Source organism: Tinamus guttatus, unplaced genomic scaffold (genome assembly GCF_059628265.1).
Source record: "Tinamus guttatus ecotype Peru unplaced genomic scaffold, ASM5962826v1 Tinamus_guttatus_pri_ptg000288l, whole genome shotgun sequence".
Classification (NCBI taxonomy): domain Eukaryota; kingdom Metazoa; phylum Chordata; class Aves; order Tinamiformes; family Tinamidae; genus Tinamus; species Tinamus guttatus.
In genome coordinates, this window is record NW_028288822.1 from 3,313,612 (window position 1) to 3,326,083 (window position 12,472).

The following is a 12,472-nucleotide window of genomic DNA, read 5'->3' on the forward strand; positions in this document are numbered from 1 at the left end:
GAAGATTTTTAATAGTCAGCACCCAGTGGTCCAGAAGATTAGATAACAGTTCTCCTCTGGTGGCATTTTAAGGGCTGATGTTCCTTTATAGACCATCAATAAAATGTTTGTTTACTTCAGTGATGCAGAATTTAATCCTAAATAAAATATTTGCTGTTACTGTGCTAGCAGGTCTGTTTACCAGGTGAACCATAGAACAGCAATCAAATTAAATACAGCTTTCCAACCGTTTGGTATGATATATTCATAAGAGAGCGTACCTCTAAACACTTTTTTAAAAATGATACAAAAATGAACAAGTGCTTCTACATTTCCTGCTAATTTCAAAATGAAAATAAGAGAAGTTTCTTTGAAATCCTTACTGCCTGTAACATCTGAGCTATCTGAGAATGAAATGTATTGATAGACCTTCTATATATCAGGAGTAGTAAGAAGATATCTCTAAATTTCTTTGTCTTTAAAGATTTTTTAAATAAATATACTTCTGTGCTGAATATAGTCCTAGAATTTTCTTTTTCCATTAACTGTGCAGCAGAGAAATCTGAGTTTCATTTGAACTTATATTTTGCCTTTGTAGCTCGACTTTAAAAGGAATAAGATTTTGCTCATCCCTTGCGTATTTCAAGTGAATGTGGTGTTTTCTCTGCATTAACTGTTTTCTTTAAAGATTAGCCTTTATGAAATGGTATAATTATTTAAATTATTCTGTGAAATGCTTCTTTCTGTGATTATCAGTAGTGAAGATATTCCTTACAGCTCTATATTATAGAAACATATTAATTTTTTTAGCTAGTGGCTAATATGGAAAAGTGACGTTTGTCCTTGAGCTTTAATCCCAGTACCAGAGACACCTGACATTTTTCCTCGTGCTTATGTCAAATAAAAGTACTGTGCATTTAGATCAGTTGTTTGATACTGTAATTTCAAAATGCTTTCTAAAGGTCAGGAGGAGGAAAGGGTACTGAGGCTGTTTGCATAGGTAGTAAATCTGTTCTGCGTGTGCCGATCTGCTCGGTCCAGAGTCGGCGACTCCAGCTTTGGAGGAACCATTCCACAGAGCAGGAAGGTTCCTTGCAGCGCCGCATGCCTGAGCACAGTTGGCTGTGGGTGGGATGGCTCCTCAGGAGCGCACTGTGTACTGGCAGTAATACAGAGTAGCCACTCCGTGGCGAGCAGCACGTGGTCCTCGTGCATGGAGGGAGCCCAAGAGCCCCGCGGGCCACAGCGGTGTGCGGGCGCTGAGGTGAGGCCAGCTGCCTGCACAGAGGCAGGGCACACACGCAGCCGCGCTCACGGTGCGGACATGGGCTGCATCCCAAAGGTGCTGATCTTTCCAAAGGGAGCTGAGCTGGGAGAGACTGGTGAGTTCAAATGGGCAGTCCATCACGGAGGTCCCCAGAGTGCCAGCAGGGAGTCTTGGTGCCGTCCCTGTCCTGGAGCCAGTGCACAGGCCCCAGCGTGCGGAGGAGCCTCGCGCTGCCCACGCTCTTTGAGGCGGCGTTGGCACCTCGGCGTTGTGCTGTCACTGCGCTGTGAAGGAGGCTGCCCGTGGTCACCTCAGTGAGGTGGGCCCTCCTCTGGCACTTTCAACACTGGCTGCAGGCTAAGGCTAGCAAACTGTGTATGTCTGTGATTCCTTGGAGCATTTCCCTGCAAACATTGCCATCTAGGGTTTATGGAATAACATGAACGCTCCCAAAGAGGATGACCCCCCACAGGGCTGCCTTTGGGGGCCTCCTGTTCGGAATGGCACTTTCTTGTCCTTAATATTCCTGAGTAGAGAGTAAAAGTTTTGTTTCTGATTGTCCTGAGATTGGGGTGCCTCTTTATGCTTCTGAAAAACTGGATGAAAAAGTTTCTGTGAGGAGGATGAGTGACTGCTTTTGTTTTGTCTTCACAGCTTGGAAGAATTCTTCGAAGCCCATTTATGAAATTTGTGGCACATGCAGCATCCTTCATTATTTTCCTAGGCCTGCTGGTGTTCAATGCTTCAGACAGATTTGAAGGAATAACAACGCTACCCAATGTCACTGTTACTGATTACCCTAAGCAGATCTTTAGGGTGAAGACTACCCAGTTCACCTGGACAGAAATGCTGATTATGGTATGGGTACTTGGTAGGTATATTACCCCTTCATCTCTCTATCAGCCGTCTTCCTGGAGATGGAAATTTGAAAAGAGAGAGGTATCTGTCCCAGACCTTCCCTTCAGCTACTGCATGGTTAGAAATAAGCACTTGGGGCTGGTTACTACTTGCAAACTAGAAAGAGCATCTCTGTGCTTGCGTGGGAGGGAAAATAGTGGGAAGAGCAGGTTGGGGCCATAAAAGGGATGACTGGACTGCTTTATACCTGGGGTGCAGCCCCAAGCAGGACTCAGGAGGCCTCTGCACTGTGTGCTGTCACCAAGCCACAAAGTTGGTCAGCTGCCAGCCTTATGTGAAGCTATGTATGGCAGAAAATGGCATGTTCTAGTTTTTTATTTATTTACTTTTTTTTTTTTTTTAATCAAGGTCAGGTTCCTATGTTCGTAGGAAAACATCAGTTAGCCACATGATGATGTAGCATTCTCAGGTTTTACTAGCTGGTGAATGTGGAAGAAGTATTACTCTGGCTACTGCATAAAGGGGCCTCACCCCAATTTTTGAATCTTTGATGTCTTCTGGTTTAAGCAATGTTTAATCTTGAACTGCATTATTTTAGGAGTATCCCTTGTGTGTGCTGCCTTTTGGGGAGTCCCAGCTGGTGGGGAACTACTTCTTTATTGCTTTATTTAATGGAGGGTAAAGATTGTGATTTTGATGATCTCTGGGACTTGGTTACTGTGAGAAATTACTTTGGTTCTTAAGAGCTGACCAGTCCAAGCAAATCCAGTGTGTGGCTGCTGTGCATATGCTTGAGGTGACAGCAAAATTACAATTTAGATTGGAGAGTCTAATGGCATAGGTCTGTTCAGCAGAACCCCTTTGCATTATTCCTCCAGGGAAACAAGCAAAAAAAAACCTCTCTCTCTCTCTCTCTCTCTGTTCTCCTCCCCTCCCTCCCCAACCCCCCGCCGAAACATTTTGAAGTAAGGAAAAATCATGATTCTCAACAATTACATCTCTAAATTGTGATGGGATTGTGGTCTGGATTAGTTGCTTGTGAATGAATCTCTGGGGAGAAGTTTGACTAAGAAAGCGGAATTATTTGAATTACAATAGCTAAATTTCCCTTCACGTTCTGAAGGGCGTCTTATTCTATGGAGAACCAGTACTCTAATTTTGCAAGTTACATGTTGTCATCTATACAGTTGTGAGTTGTACCTTTCTGTAACAATTAGCCCTTTTGATTAAGAAGTGTTACGTAAATCTAAATGCTAAAATAATGAGGAGACTTTTTAAACATTATTTTTTTTTTCTTCTTTAGGAACTTGGCATGTTGTTAGGCTTTTGCTTTCATTCCATATGCAGGTTTATTGGAAAGTTATGGTGCTACTTTATATAGTATGGAGAGGACTGAACTTTATCCTGGTATATTGATTAAGATCTTGGAATTTGATCAATCCTGTTAAAACCAAAAGAGACATATCCAGCGTGTATGACAGCTCTGTGACACAGCAAATAAGTGATTTTCTGCTCTACTTGTATCCCCTGGTTTCATGTGATGGGAGAATACAAAAAGCTTAAATGAAAGCAGTGTGACCAACATTGCTGTGTTTTGTCATTTTTTGTTGCAGGTATGATGTGGTCAGAATGCAAAGAGCTTTGGCTGGAAGGACCCAGGGAATATATTTTGCAGTTGTGGAATGTTTTGGATTTTGGGATGCTGTCCATTTTCATTGCCGCTTTCACAGCAAGGCTTCTAGCGTTTCTGCAGGCCACAAAAGCACAACAATATGTGGACAACTACATTGCAGAGAGTGACCTCTCTGAAGTCACACTTCCACCAGAAGTAGAATATTTTACTTATGGTGTGTTTATTTTTTCTGCAAATTTCTATCTTAAAATAGAAGATCTGATTGACATTCATTTACGCTATGAAATTAACTGGCATTTTTAAGCCTTAAGATGAGTATTTGCATATGTTGATGATCATAATATTACCTAATATTTTCTGCCTTTGGTTTACTTCTCTGATATTTAAACAATACTTACTATGCTAATTTGATAAACAAGCTTGCCAAAGTGTTAAAAACAAACATTAGGAAGGACAGAATCAGTTCAAATGTAACTGTGCACACTTTAATTGTTTTTCTCAAACTGTTTATACTTTTTTCCAAGCTATCTCTATTCTTGATTTTACACAGAACTAATACAGTTTTGATGTGAATTCTTCTTTGGTTGATTCATTAGAACCATTCATATCCCTAAAGGTTTATCAACATTTCAACATTTTATGATTAAGGAAGAAGCTTATGCCAGAACCAGGGAAGTCCTGTGCAGATAGAAGTATTAAATAGTTATTGCAGTGTAAATATTATAATTAAAGGTGTAAATAATTTCTATTTGCAGCTATCAACGGAGGCCTGCATGTGCTGCTGTCAGTGTACTTTATGAGCTTCAATATATTACAATACCAGACTTTGTTACTTTAACTGGTATATGAGCAACTGAATCTGTAAATAAATATTATTTTTGTACACATAATTTTGGTGTTAAGCACATTTTAATACAGTGGTATTTTGCTACAAGGATGCATTAACTCACGTAATAAAGAATTTATTATTTGTAAATGAACTCTACTATTTCTGAACATATTGTAAGTAAAAATTGTGATCCTGTTTCCACTGAGGTCAATGTAAAGAATATCCATGACCTTAGTTTGCTCCAAGTTATATCCTGAATTTGTAACAATGGCAAAAGTTTCATGTAATGGGAAAAAAAAAGTTCTTCAACCAATACTATTAATTTTCCACTAATAAGCCCCAAAATGTGAGTTAATTATTGGCTTTAGACAGTACATATTAAAAGAGCTTAATCTCATGGTCATGTTATGAAAGGCAGTAAGAAATTATTTATTGTTACATAGTTCTGTTAAAGTACACACTGTAGAAGAGATTTTCATCTTGAAGCAAGTATAATTTTCTTCTAGTAAAATGTAATTTACTTTCCGTATTTGTGACTTAAAGGAAACAAGAACAGAGTAGAGGCTACTAGACTCCCCAGATACTTGTCTCTGCTAGTTGCAGGCATGTTCATGACAAATCTTATCAATATTTTTTAAACAATATGATAAATGAATAACTCTCTATGTCTGTATTTCATGTCTTCCAGCTAGAGATAAATGGCTCCCATCTGATCCTCAGATAATATCTGAAGGCCTTTATGCAATTGCTGTTGTGCTTAGCTTTTCTCGGATTGCATATATCCTGCCTGCAAATGAGAGTTTTGGGCCCCTGCAGATTTCCCTTGGAAGGACTGTTAAGGACATTTTCAAGTTTATGGTCCTTTTCATTATGGTCTTTCTTGCATTTATGATTGGAATGTTCATACTGTATTCCTACTACCTTGGAGCTAAACTAAATCCGGCCTTTACAACGTAAGTATGATGCTGTATTCAAGCAAAAGGAAATAGGAAATTTTCAGTTTTCCACAAAGGTAACAAAGTCTGTGACTACTGCAAGGTCTCTCCTAGCATTACATTGTAACTGAAGGCTGTTCAAGTCAGTGAGAAATCAGGTATGTTAGAGCCTTAGAAAGCAGAATACAAAAGCCCATCCTATCCATACACCTATCCTATGTACATAGAAGAAGCTGCCATTAAAATAATTTTACCTCTATATCATGGTAATCATACAAACTTGCGAACAGCAACTGCAAGAAAATGTTACTGATTTCCCCAGAATTATATTTTTCAATATCAACCAGTAGAGTTACACTGTGCTCTGACAGACCTAACTGATACACAGAGAGGAATGTAGCTGTCAGAAACGGGCCTCCAAATAATCCTTCAATCTTTTGAGAAGTGAAGGTAGCAGTTCTGTAGTGATGTGTTTTTCTTGGATCAGTACTAAAAGAAATCTATGAATTGCATTGAACCTTTTTGAATCAGATTTACAATTTGCATGCTATCTTTGCATCCACTTGCTGTTACATGAGTTACATGAGTGCAAAAGAGCACTAGCTGTGAATTGCATCTTGGGCAATTAGATTCACTTGCCATGATCTTCTCTGAGATTTCTGTCTGATTTCCATTTTTTTTACTTCCTGAAACAGAGTTATGTTGGAACTTAAATGTTTAGGATATCCCAAACCAGAAGTAGTTCTGTGGATGCGTCAACTTTATTCTTTCTCCCATCTTTCTTCAACTGAGCTTTTGTAAAAAGTGCAGTGTATTCATGTATTTGATTCCATGACTTTTCCTTCGACGTGACTTTTTTTTTTACACTTGTTCTTCCTTATTGTTGTTCCTTTAGATAAAGAATGAAGTATAATGATATTTATTTTAAAATTTCTTATTCCAGATATTGAGTGCAGATAATAGCAATACAAAAAAGTAATTTCCAGTAAATTCTGTACAATGAAATGTACCTTTTTAAAAGTAGGATCAACCTTTTTATTGATTTTCTACATCTCTTAGCTTCCATTCCGGAGGAATGGGTTGCAGGAGGAACAGCAGTGTGAGGACAATCCCGAAGGTGTGAACCTGCCAAGAGGCAGCTCCCTCAGGACTCAGCCTGTCCTGAGCCTGGAGCCTGAGGGGTGTTGAGGTGTCTGCTTCCTACCGATGTGCCCGCATCCCACTGTGGTTTCAACAGGGGTAGTTAGAACAGAATTAGACTGAAAGGGAAATGTGCTTCATCTCAACCTCTGCAAACGTGATAGCCTTCCAGTTCCTTTTTCTCTGGTATTGAGCTTTCAGTCTTTGACAAATATTTTTTGAGTACCTGAATGAATTTTGCATGCTTTACCAGTGTTACAGCTTTAGTACGTGTGATGTGATGGAGCACAGTGGAGAATTCAGGCAGTCTGTGAACACGTTTTCTTAGTTTTTAGATCTTAAGGATCTTATTTTGATCAATGCCTAAATTAAAATTGCTACAGACTTGGGTCATGGACACATTACTGGAGATTGTTTATTGTTTGTTTTAAACACAGCTTATGCTTTTATTTGTGTAACTAGTAATAACGCTTTCCTCTTTTCATACAGAGTGGAAGAAAGTTTCAAGACTTTATTTTGGTCAATATTTGGCTTGTCTGAAGTAACCTCGGTTGTCCTCAAATACGATCATAAATTCATAGAGAACATTGGTTATGTTCTTTATGGCATATACAATGTAACGATGGTTGTAGTTCTGCTCAACATGCTGATTGCCATGATCAACAGTTCGTATCAGGAGATTGAGGTATGACTTGAAATCAAGTTCAGACTGGTAAAACTTTGGTTAGAAAGTATGAGGACAAAATCAGTCTGTCAGTTTTTGATGAGATTTCTTCATGAAAACAAATTTGACACTTTGTAAGTCATGGTTTGTGTTCATAGTTATGTAAAAAGCTGTGAAATCTTAATAGTTTATACTGCGCATGCCTGGAAGCCAATAGAATTGCACCTTTTGAATGAGTACAAAGTTCATGTAGCCAATTTAAAGAAAAGAAGAAAAAAAGGCTTTAAAAATGTTCTTCTATAAATAGCAGAGGGTTAATATATTAGCTTTCATTCTGTGCAAAAATAACTCATGTTTAAATAGTTCACATGCTTGAACTAAGTACCAGTAATGAGATGTTGACATAAAGAGACCCAGCTGAATTTTAGTTAAAGTAGATTCAATAAAGCAGTTGCATTTTTGCAGAACTACTAGGAATCTTACTTGTAAGTAAGTGACATTTTTATTTTACATAAAGTTAGATATTTAAAAGATTTTTAATTTGGAAGGAGTTTTACATATCATGAAAACAAAGCACATCCCTGTCTTGTGTCTTAATGCAGGACGACAGTGATGTAGAATGGAAATTTGCCCGTTCTAAACTCTGGTTGTCATATTTTGACGATGGAAAAACATTACCTCCACCGTTCAGTCTTGTACCAAGCCCCAAATCTTTTTTCTATTTCATCATGAGGATCATTAACTTTTCTAAGTGCAGGAGGAGACGGCTGCAGAAGGACATTGAAATGGGAATGGGCAATTCCAAATCTAGGGTAGGTACTAAAATCTTCTGAATGTAGTCATGAGTTATTTTTCTAACTCAGCTTTCTGCTTTCCATTTTAGCAGATAATTTGTTAATTAATAATTGTTAGCATATAATTCTGATGATTAAGCATTTATATTTATAGATCTATAATTCATGTTGTCACTTGCAAAAACACAGTTTTAACAAAAATAACTGAGTCATCAAAGATGCAAGTAATTCCCATGTGGAATGACCTAAATATTGAACAAAAAATGCCTTCAGCCTCTGCTGGAGAGATGCCACCGTACAGTTGAATTTCATAGACCACAACTCCTAGTATGAAGAGCTAGTTTTTCCTTTCACCAGCATAGGCAATGTGTGAGGGAATGTGATGCCTTTGTGATGGAATCAGCTGATCCTCTGACAACTGAGCAGGGACCAGTTTTCTATACGTATTGCTATTCCTGAAAACTGTGCTTCAGAAGAACCACTTTGCAGCTACTTTGACCTGGGCAGAAATGGCTTTGAGCTTTCTTGTAGCTGAGTGTGTGCCTAAGGGTGCAGTTTGACAATAACCCTTTGCCAAAGACACTTTAGAGAGTCTTTCCTTGATCTGGTCATTCATTCCTGCTTTCAAGTGGTAATCTTCTGAACTCTGTGAGCACAATTGCTTTGAAGCTATGCTGTGAACAGGATCGTTGCAAAGAGCAGTGTTTAAAAAAATAAATCAAGGCAATCAGGCAATCAGTGTGTTTTCTTTTGAAAATAAGCTTCTAAAGTAGTGAATATAGAAACATCTCCAAGAAAAAAAAAAAAAGGCAGATGACTTTTAACTATGAATTCCATAAGTGTTTGAATTTTGTTTCATTGTTTCCTAGTTAAACCTTTTCACTCAGTCGAACTCCAGGGTTTTTGAATCACACAGTTTTAACAGTATTCTCAATCAGCCAACACGGTATCAGGTGAGTACGTACACTGGCCACTGCTGAGTAACGGAAGTGTGTGAAAGTAGATAGATATCTGTATTAATTGTGCATCACATAAATTGAGTAATTATTTCATACCCTTTATTTCATAGAATTACAGACTGTTCAGATTGGAAGGGACCCTTGTATATTATCTAGTCCAGCCTCCTGCTCCAGGTCAGAATGTCCAAGGCCTGGTCTACTCAGGTTCTAAAGATACCATAACCACTCTAAGCAGCCCTTTTCAGAGTATTTATATTGGAATAAGGGAAGGGGAGCCAGGAGTCGATGCCAAGAACAGGTATGGTCAGCTAATGCCCAGAACAGCTGTGGCATACTTGATTACCTAGAGCTTGTTCTTGGCCAAAATAACTACAGCAGATCTGGCACCATATGCTAGTGCTGGTGCTCAGAGGGTTTTGTTTAGGGAAGAATTCTGTGTTGCATAAGATCCTCGATATCACCATACAAGTGGCTGGACATGTGCTAAGGATGTCAAGATCATGGCAGAAAAGTGCTAGACAAAATACAGATTTTCTTTCATCCCTGCAATTTTACATTGGTAATGATATACACAGTAGTTAGACCGTATCATTGGGTTTGCACATCCTGTAGTGTATAAACCTCTGTCAGAACATCTGGTGACTTCTGAAAATGCAAGCTGTTCACACTAAGCCAAATGTCCTTGTTTCTTTCTGTTACACTGCATTAAAATAAATGAAACTACATTCAATATTTCTGTATTGTCCATGTTCCCTGCAATCAGTGGTGATATCCTGTAAATAAGAGGTAACAGTGAGAAAGGTGCTTTGTTGGAATGCTGAATATGTGTATGACACAAAAAAAGCCCATACAAGACAACTGCTTCATCTAGGGCTGATAGTTCTTTTGCTTATGAGGAAGTGAGAAATACTGTTCATAAATGAAAGTAAGCAGAGGTTCAGTATAAATGCTTATCTGATTGTATAACTGTTTTTAATCTGGCAGCAAATAATGAAGAGGCTGATAAAACGTTATGTTTTGAAAGCACAAGTGGACAAAGAAAATGATGAAGTAAATGAAGGTAAGAGACACTGCAGTTGTAGCATTCAGAGGCAGTTTTTGCCACGCCAGACACACACCTTGACTCCCAGTTGGAGGATGACTCCGGTGCACACAGTCCCCCTTTCTCCTGCCTTCCAGCAATGAAATGCAAGCCTGAGGGGTAAAACAACAACAACAACACAGAACAAACCCTTATGAGGTCTGGGCAAATCTCGAAATGAAGTAGTCAGGATGAGGGCAGCACTCTGCTCTCTAGGGAAAGATCATGAGGTTATAGACTAATGACCTTTTCAGGGCCAGCTCTGTGCTTTGAAGATGCAAGTAACTGTGCCAACAATAGTTTTGTTCCCGTAAGCTGGAGGAATCCAAAGACCACATGTTCTCACTAATAACTGTGGAGTTCAGGTCTTCCCAATGCCCTGATGCCTGCATGGGTATTTATATACACACACTCACATGAGTAAGGCAGTTAATGTGTGGAAAAATCATGATGTACATCATGATTTTCCTAGAGGCAAGTCCACTTTGTGCAAGCTGGCTAACACCTGAACTGCAGGCTTGGCTGCAAAGCAGAGACAGCATTTTGCCAGGCTTGCTGGTACCTTAGGTATTCTCTTGTACTGTTTCATACATGACAATTTCCTGCAGAGGATAGCATGTAAGAATTAGTAAGCCTAATATTTCCAAGAATAGTAGTATTTAAATTAAAAACAAACAAACAAACAAAAACCTTCCTTTCTTGATCTGAGCATATAATGAATGTCCAGTTGCTTGTTACAAACCTGGCCTTGACCGCTGTTTCCTGACTAAGGTGGTTCCCAGTTAGCTGGGGTGTTGGTGCCTGTGTTGGCTTCTATCATAATATTAAATTGGTTGACTTTTTCTAATTCAAAGGATATTGTTAAGGAAGAGGAGAGAGACTCAGAAGCTGTGAGTTTTATTGCCAGCTCTGCCACACTTTTCCTGTGTTGTTCTAAGCATATCACTTCAGAAAAAAATCTCTTTGCCTTTTCTCTCTGAAGTGGGGGGGGATAAATACTAATATTTACCAGCTGCTCAGCGGTGTTGCTGTGATTAATTCATTAACCTATATAAAGGGATTTGTGAGTATTTGATATTCGGTGTATCTGTGAAACACAACATTAGTAGCGTGTGCTGGATTATGAAAATACCTTGGGCACAATCCAGGGGTGGACACATTCTCACACGCTGAGTGTTGCTGCTGCCCCTGCTCTCGGCAACATTTTGGGATAAGCATATGGAAATAATTCTGAAATAGGCTCTGGTGTTTCTTGACAGAACATTATTTTATGAACATATAACAAACTTTGCTAACAAGTATTTCTTTCAATGATTAATACAGGTGAATTAAAGGAAATCAAGCAAGATATCTCCAGTCTTCGCTATGAACTTTTGGAAGATAAGTCCCAAGCAACAGAAGAGTTAGCAATTTTAATACATAAACTCAGTGAAAAACTAAATCCTAATATGTTGAGATGTGAATGATTCAGCAGGTGAACCATGGCTTTGACTACAGCACAACTATTTATTGGCAATAATATTTCAGTATCTTATACTTGAAAAATGTATTGTAGATTTTTAGCACTAAATAATTTTATGTACAGCTTCTCTGGAATTTAGTCTTAAGGAAATTTTATTAACTCATGACACAACGATTGCTCTCTCCATTTTAAGTGTTTAAAAGCAAAAATTATCACACTTTTTTGCATTTATGCATTTTAAGAAGGTACGAATGACTAGTATTTTAACAGGTTTATGAATGAATGCTGAAAATTCTTTGCACTAAATTTGCAAGAAAAGATTACAATACTGTACACAGTGTAGTGTCCTGTTTCTTACAACAGTGGGGTATGAAGAGGACGATTGCCTATCTAATAAGTCAGTTAGCAAGCAGTGAAGGATTACTTGAACTCTTTTATGTTCTTCATTAGCGACACTAGCACCCCATCACTGTACCCTCACAGGCACTCCATGGAAGGCAGGTAAGTGTGAATGTAACTTTAGAAGCACTGTTTAATATGTATGTATATATGCACCTGCACACATAAAAAATAGCTTTTTCTTAATTCAGCATACTTACTTTCAACAGCAAGGAATAGGATTTTTTTTTTAAAAAATACTTTCGAAAGTAATGTGACCTCGGTCCAAAACTCCCCTTTATGTGGTAGAAATGAATTTTTTAAAGTGCAGTGGGGGCAGGGCTGGTCTTTTGTTACGCACTTCTCGGTAACGCCTCCGATGCTTGTTATTAAATAAAATATACAAAATACTGTTAAATAAAATACGCCTCCTCGGTGGTGTCATGCACAGGGTTACGTGAACATGTACCCAAAACAACTTCTGTGAGAGACG

General features: G+C 38.5%; 1 protein-coding gene across 1 annotated transcript in view; it reads left to right on the plus strand.

Moving 5' to 3' along the window:
* Positions 1-11,775, plus strand: part of TRPC3 (transient receptor potential cation channel subfamily C member 3) — a 34,380-nt gene extending 22,605 nt beyond the window's left edge. The window contains exons 5-12 of the mRNA XM_088527678.1: positions 1,901-2,117; positions 3,718-3,951; positions 5,255-5,519; positions 7,131-7,326; positions 7,908-8,117; positions 8,969-9,052; positions 10,043-10,118; positions 11,463-11,775. Coding sequence (XP_088383804.1) covers positions 1,901-2,117; positions 3,718-3,951; positions 5,255-5,519; positions 7,131-7,326; positions 7,908-8,117; positions 8,969-9,052; positions 10,043-10,118; positions 11,463-11,605 — 1,425 coding nt within the window. The 3' untranslated portion in view covers positions 11,606-11,775. The remainder of the gene's footprint in view (positions 1-1,900; positions 2,118-3,717; positions 3,952-5,254; positions 5,520-7,130; positions 7,327-7,907; positions 8,118-8,968; positions 9,053-10,042; positions 10,119-11,462) is intronic.
* The last annotated feature ends 697 nt before the right edge of the window (positions 11,776-12,472 follow it).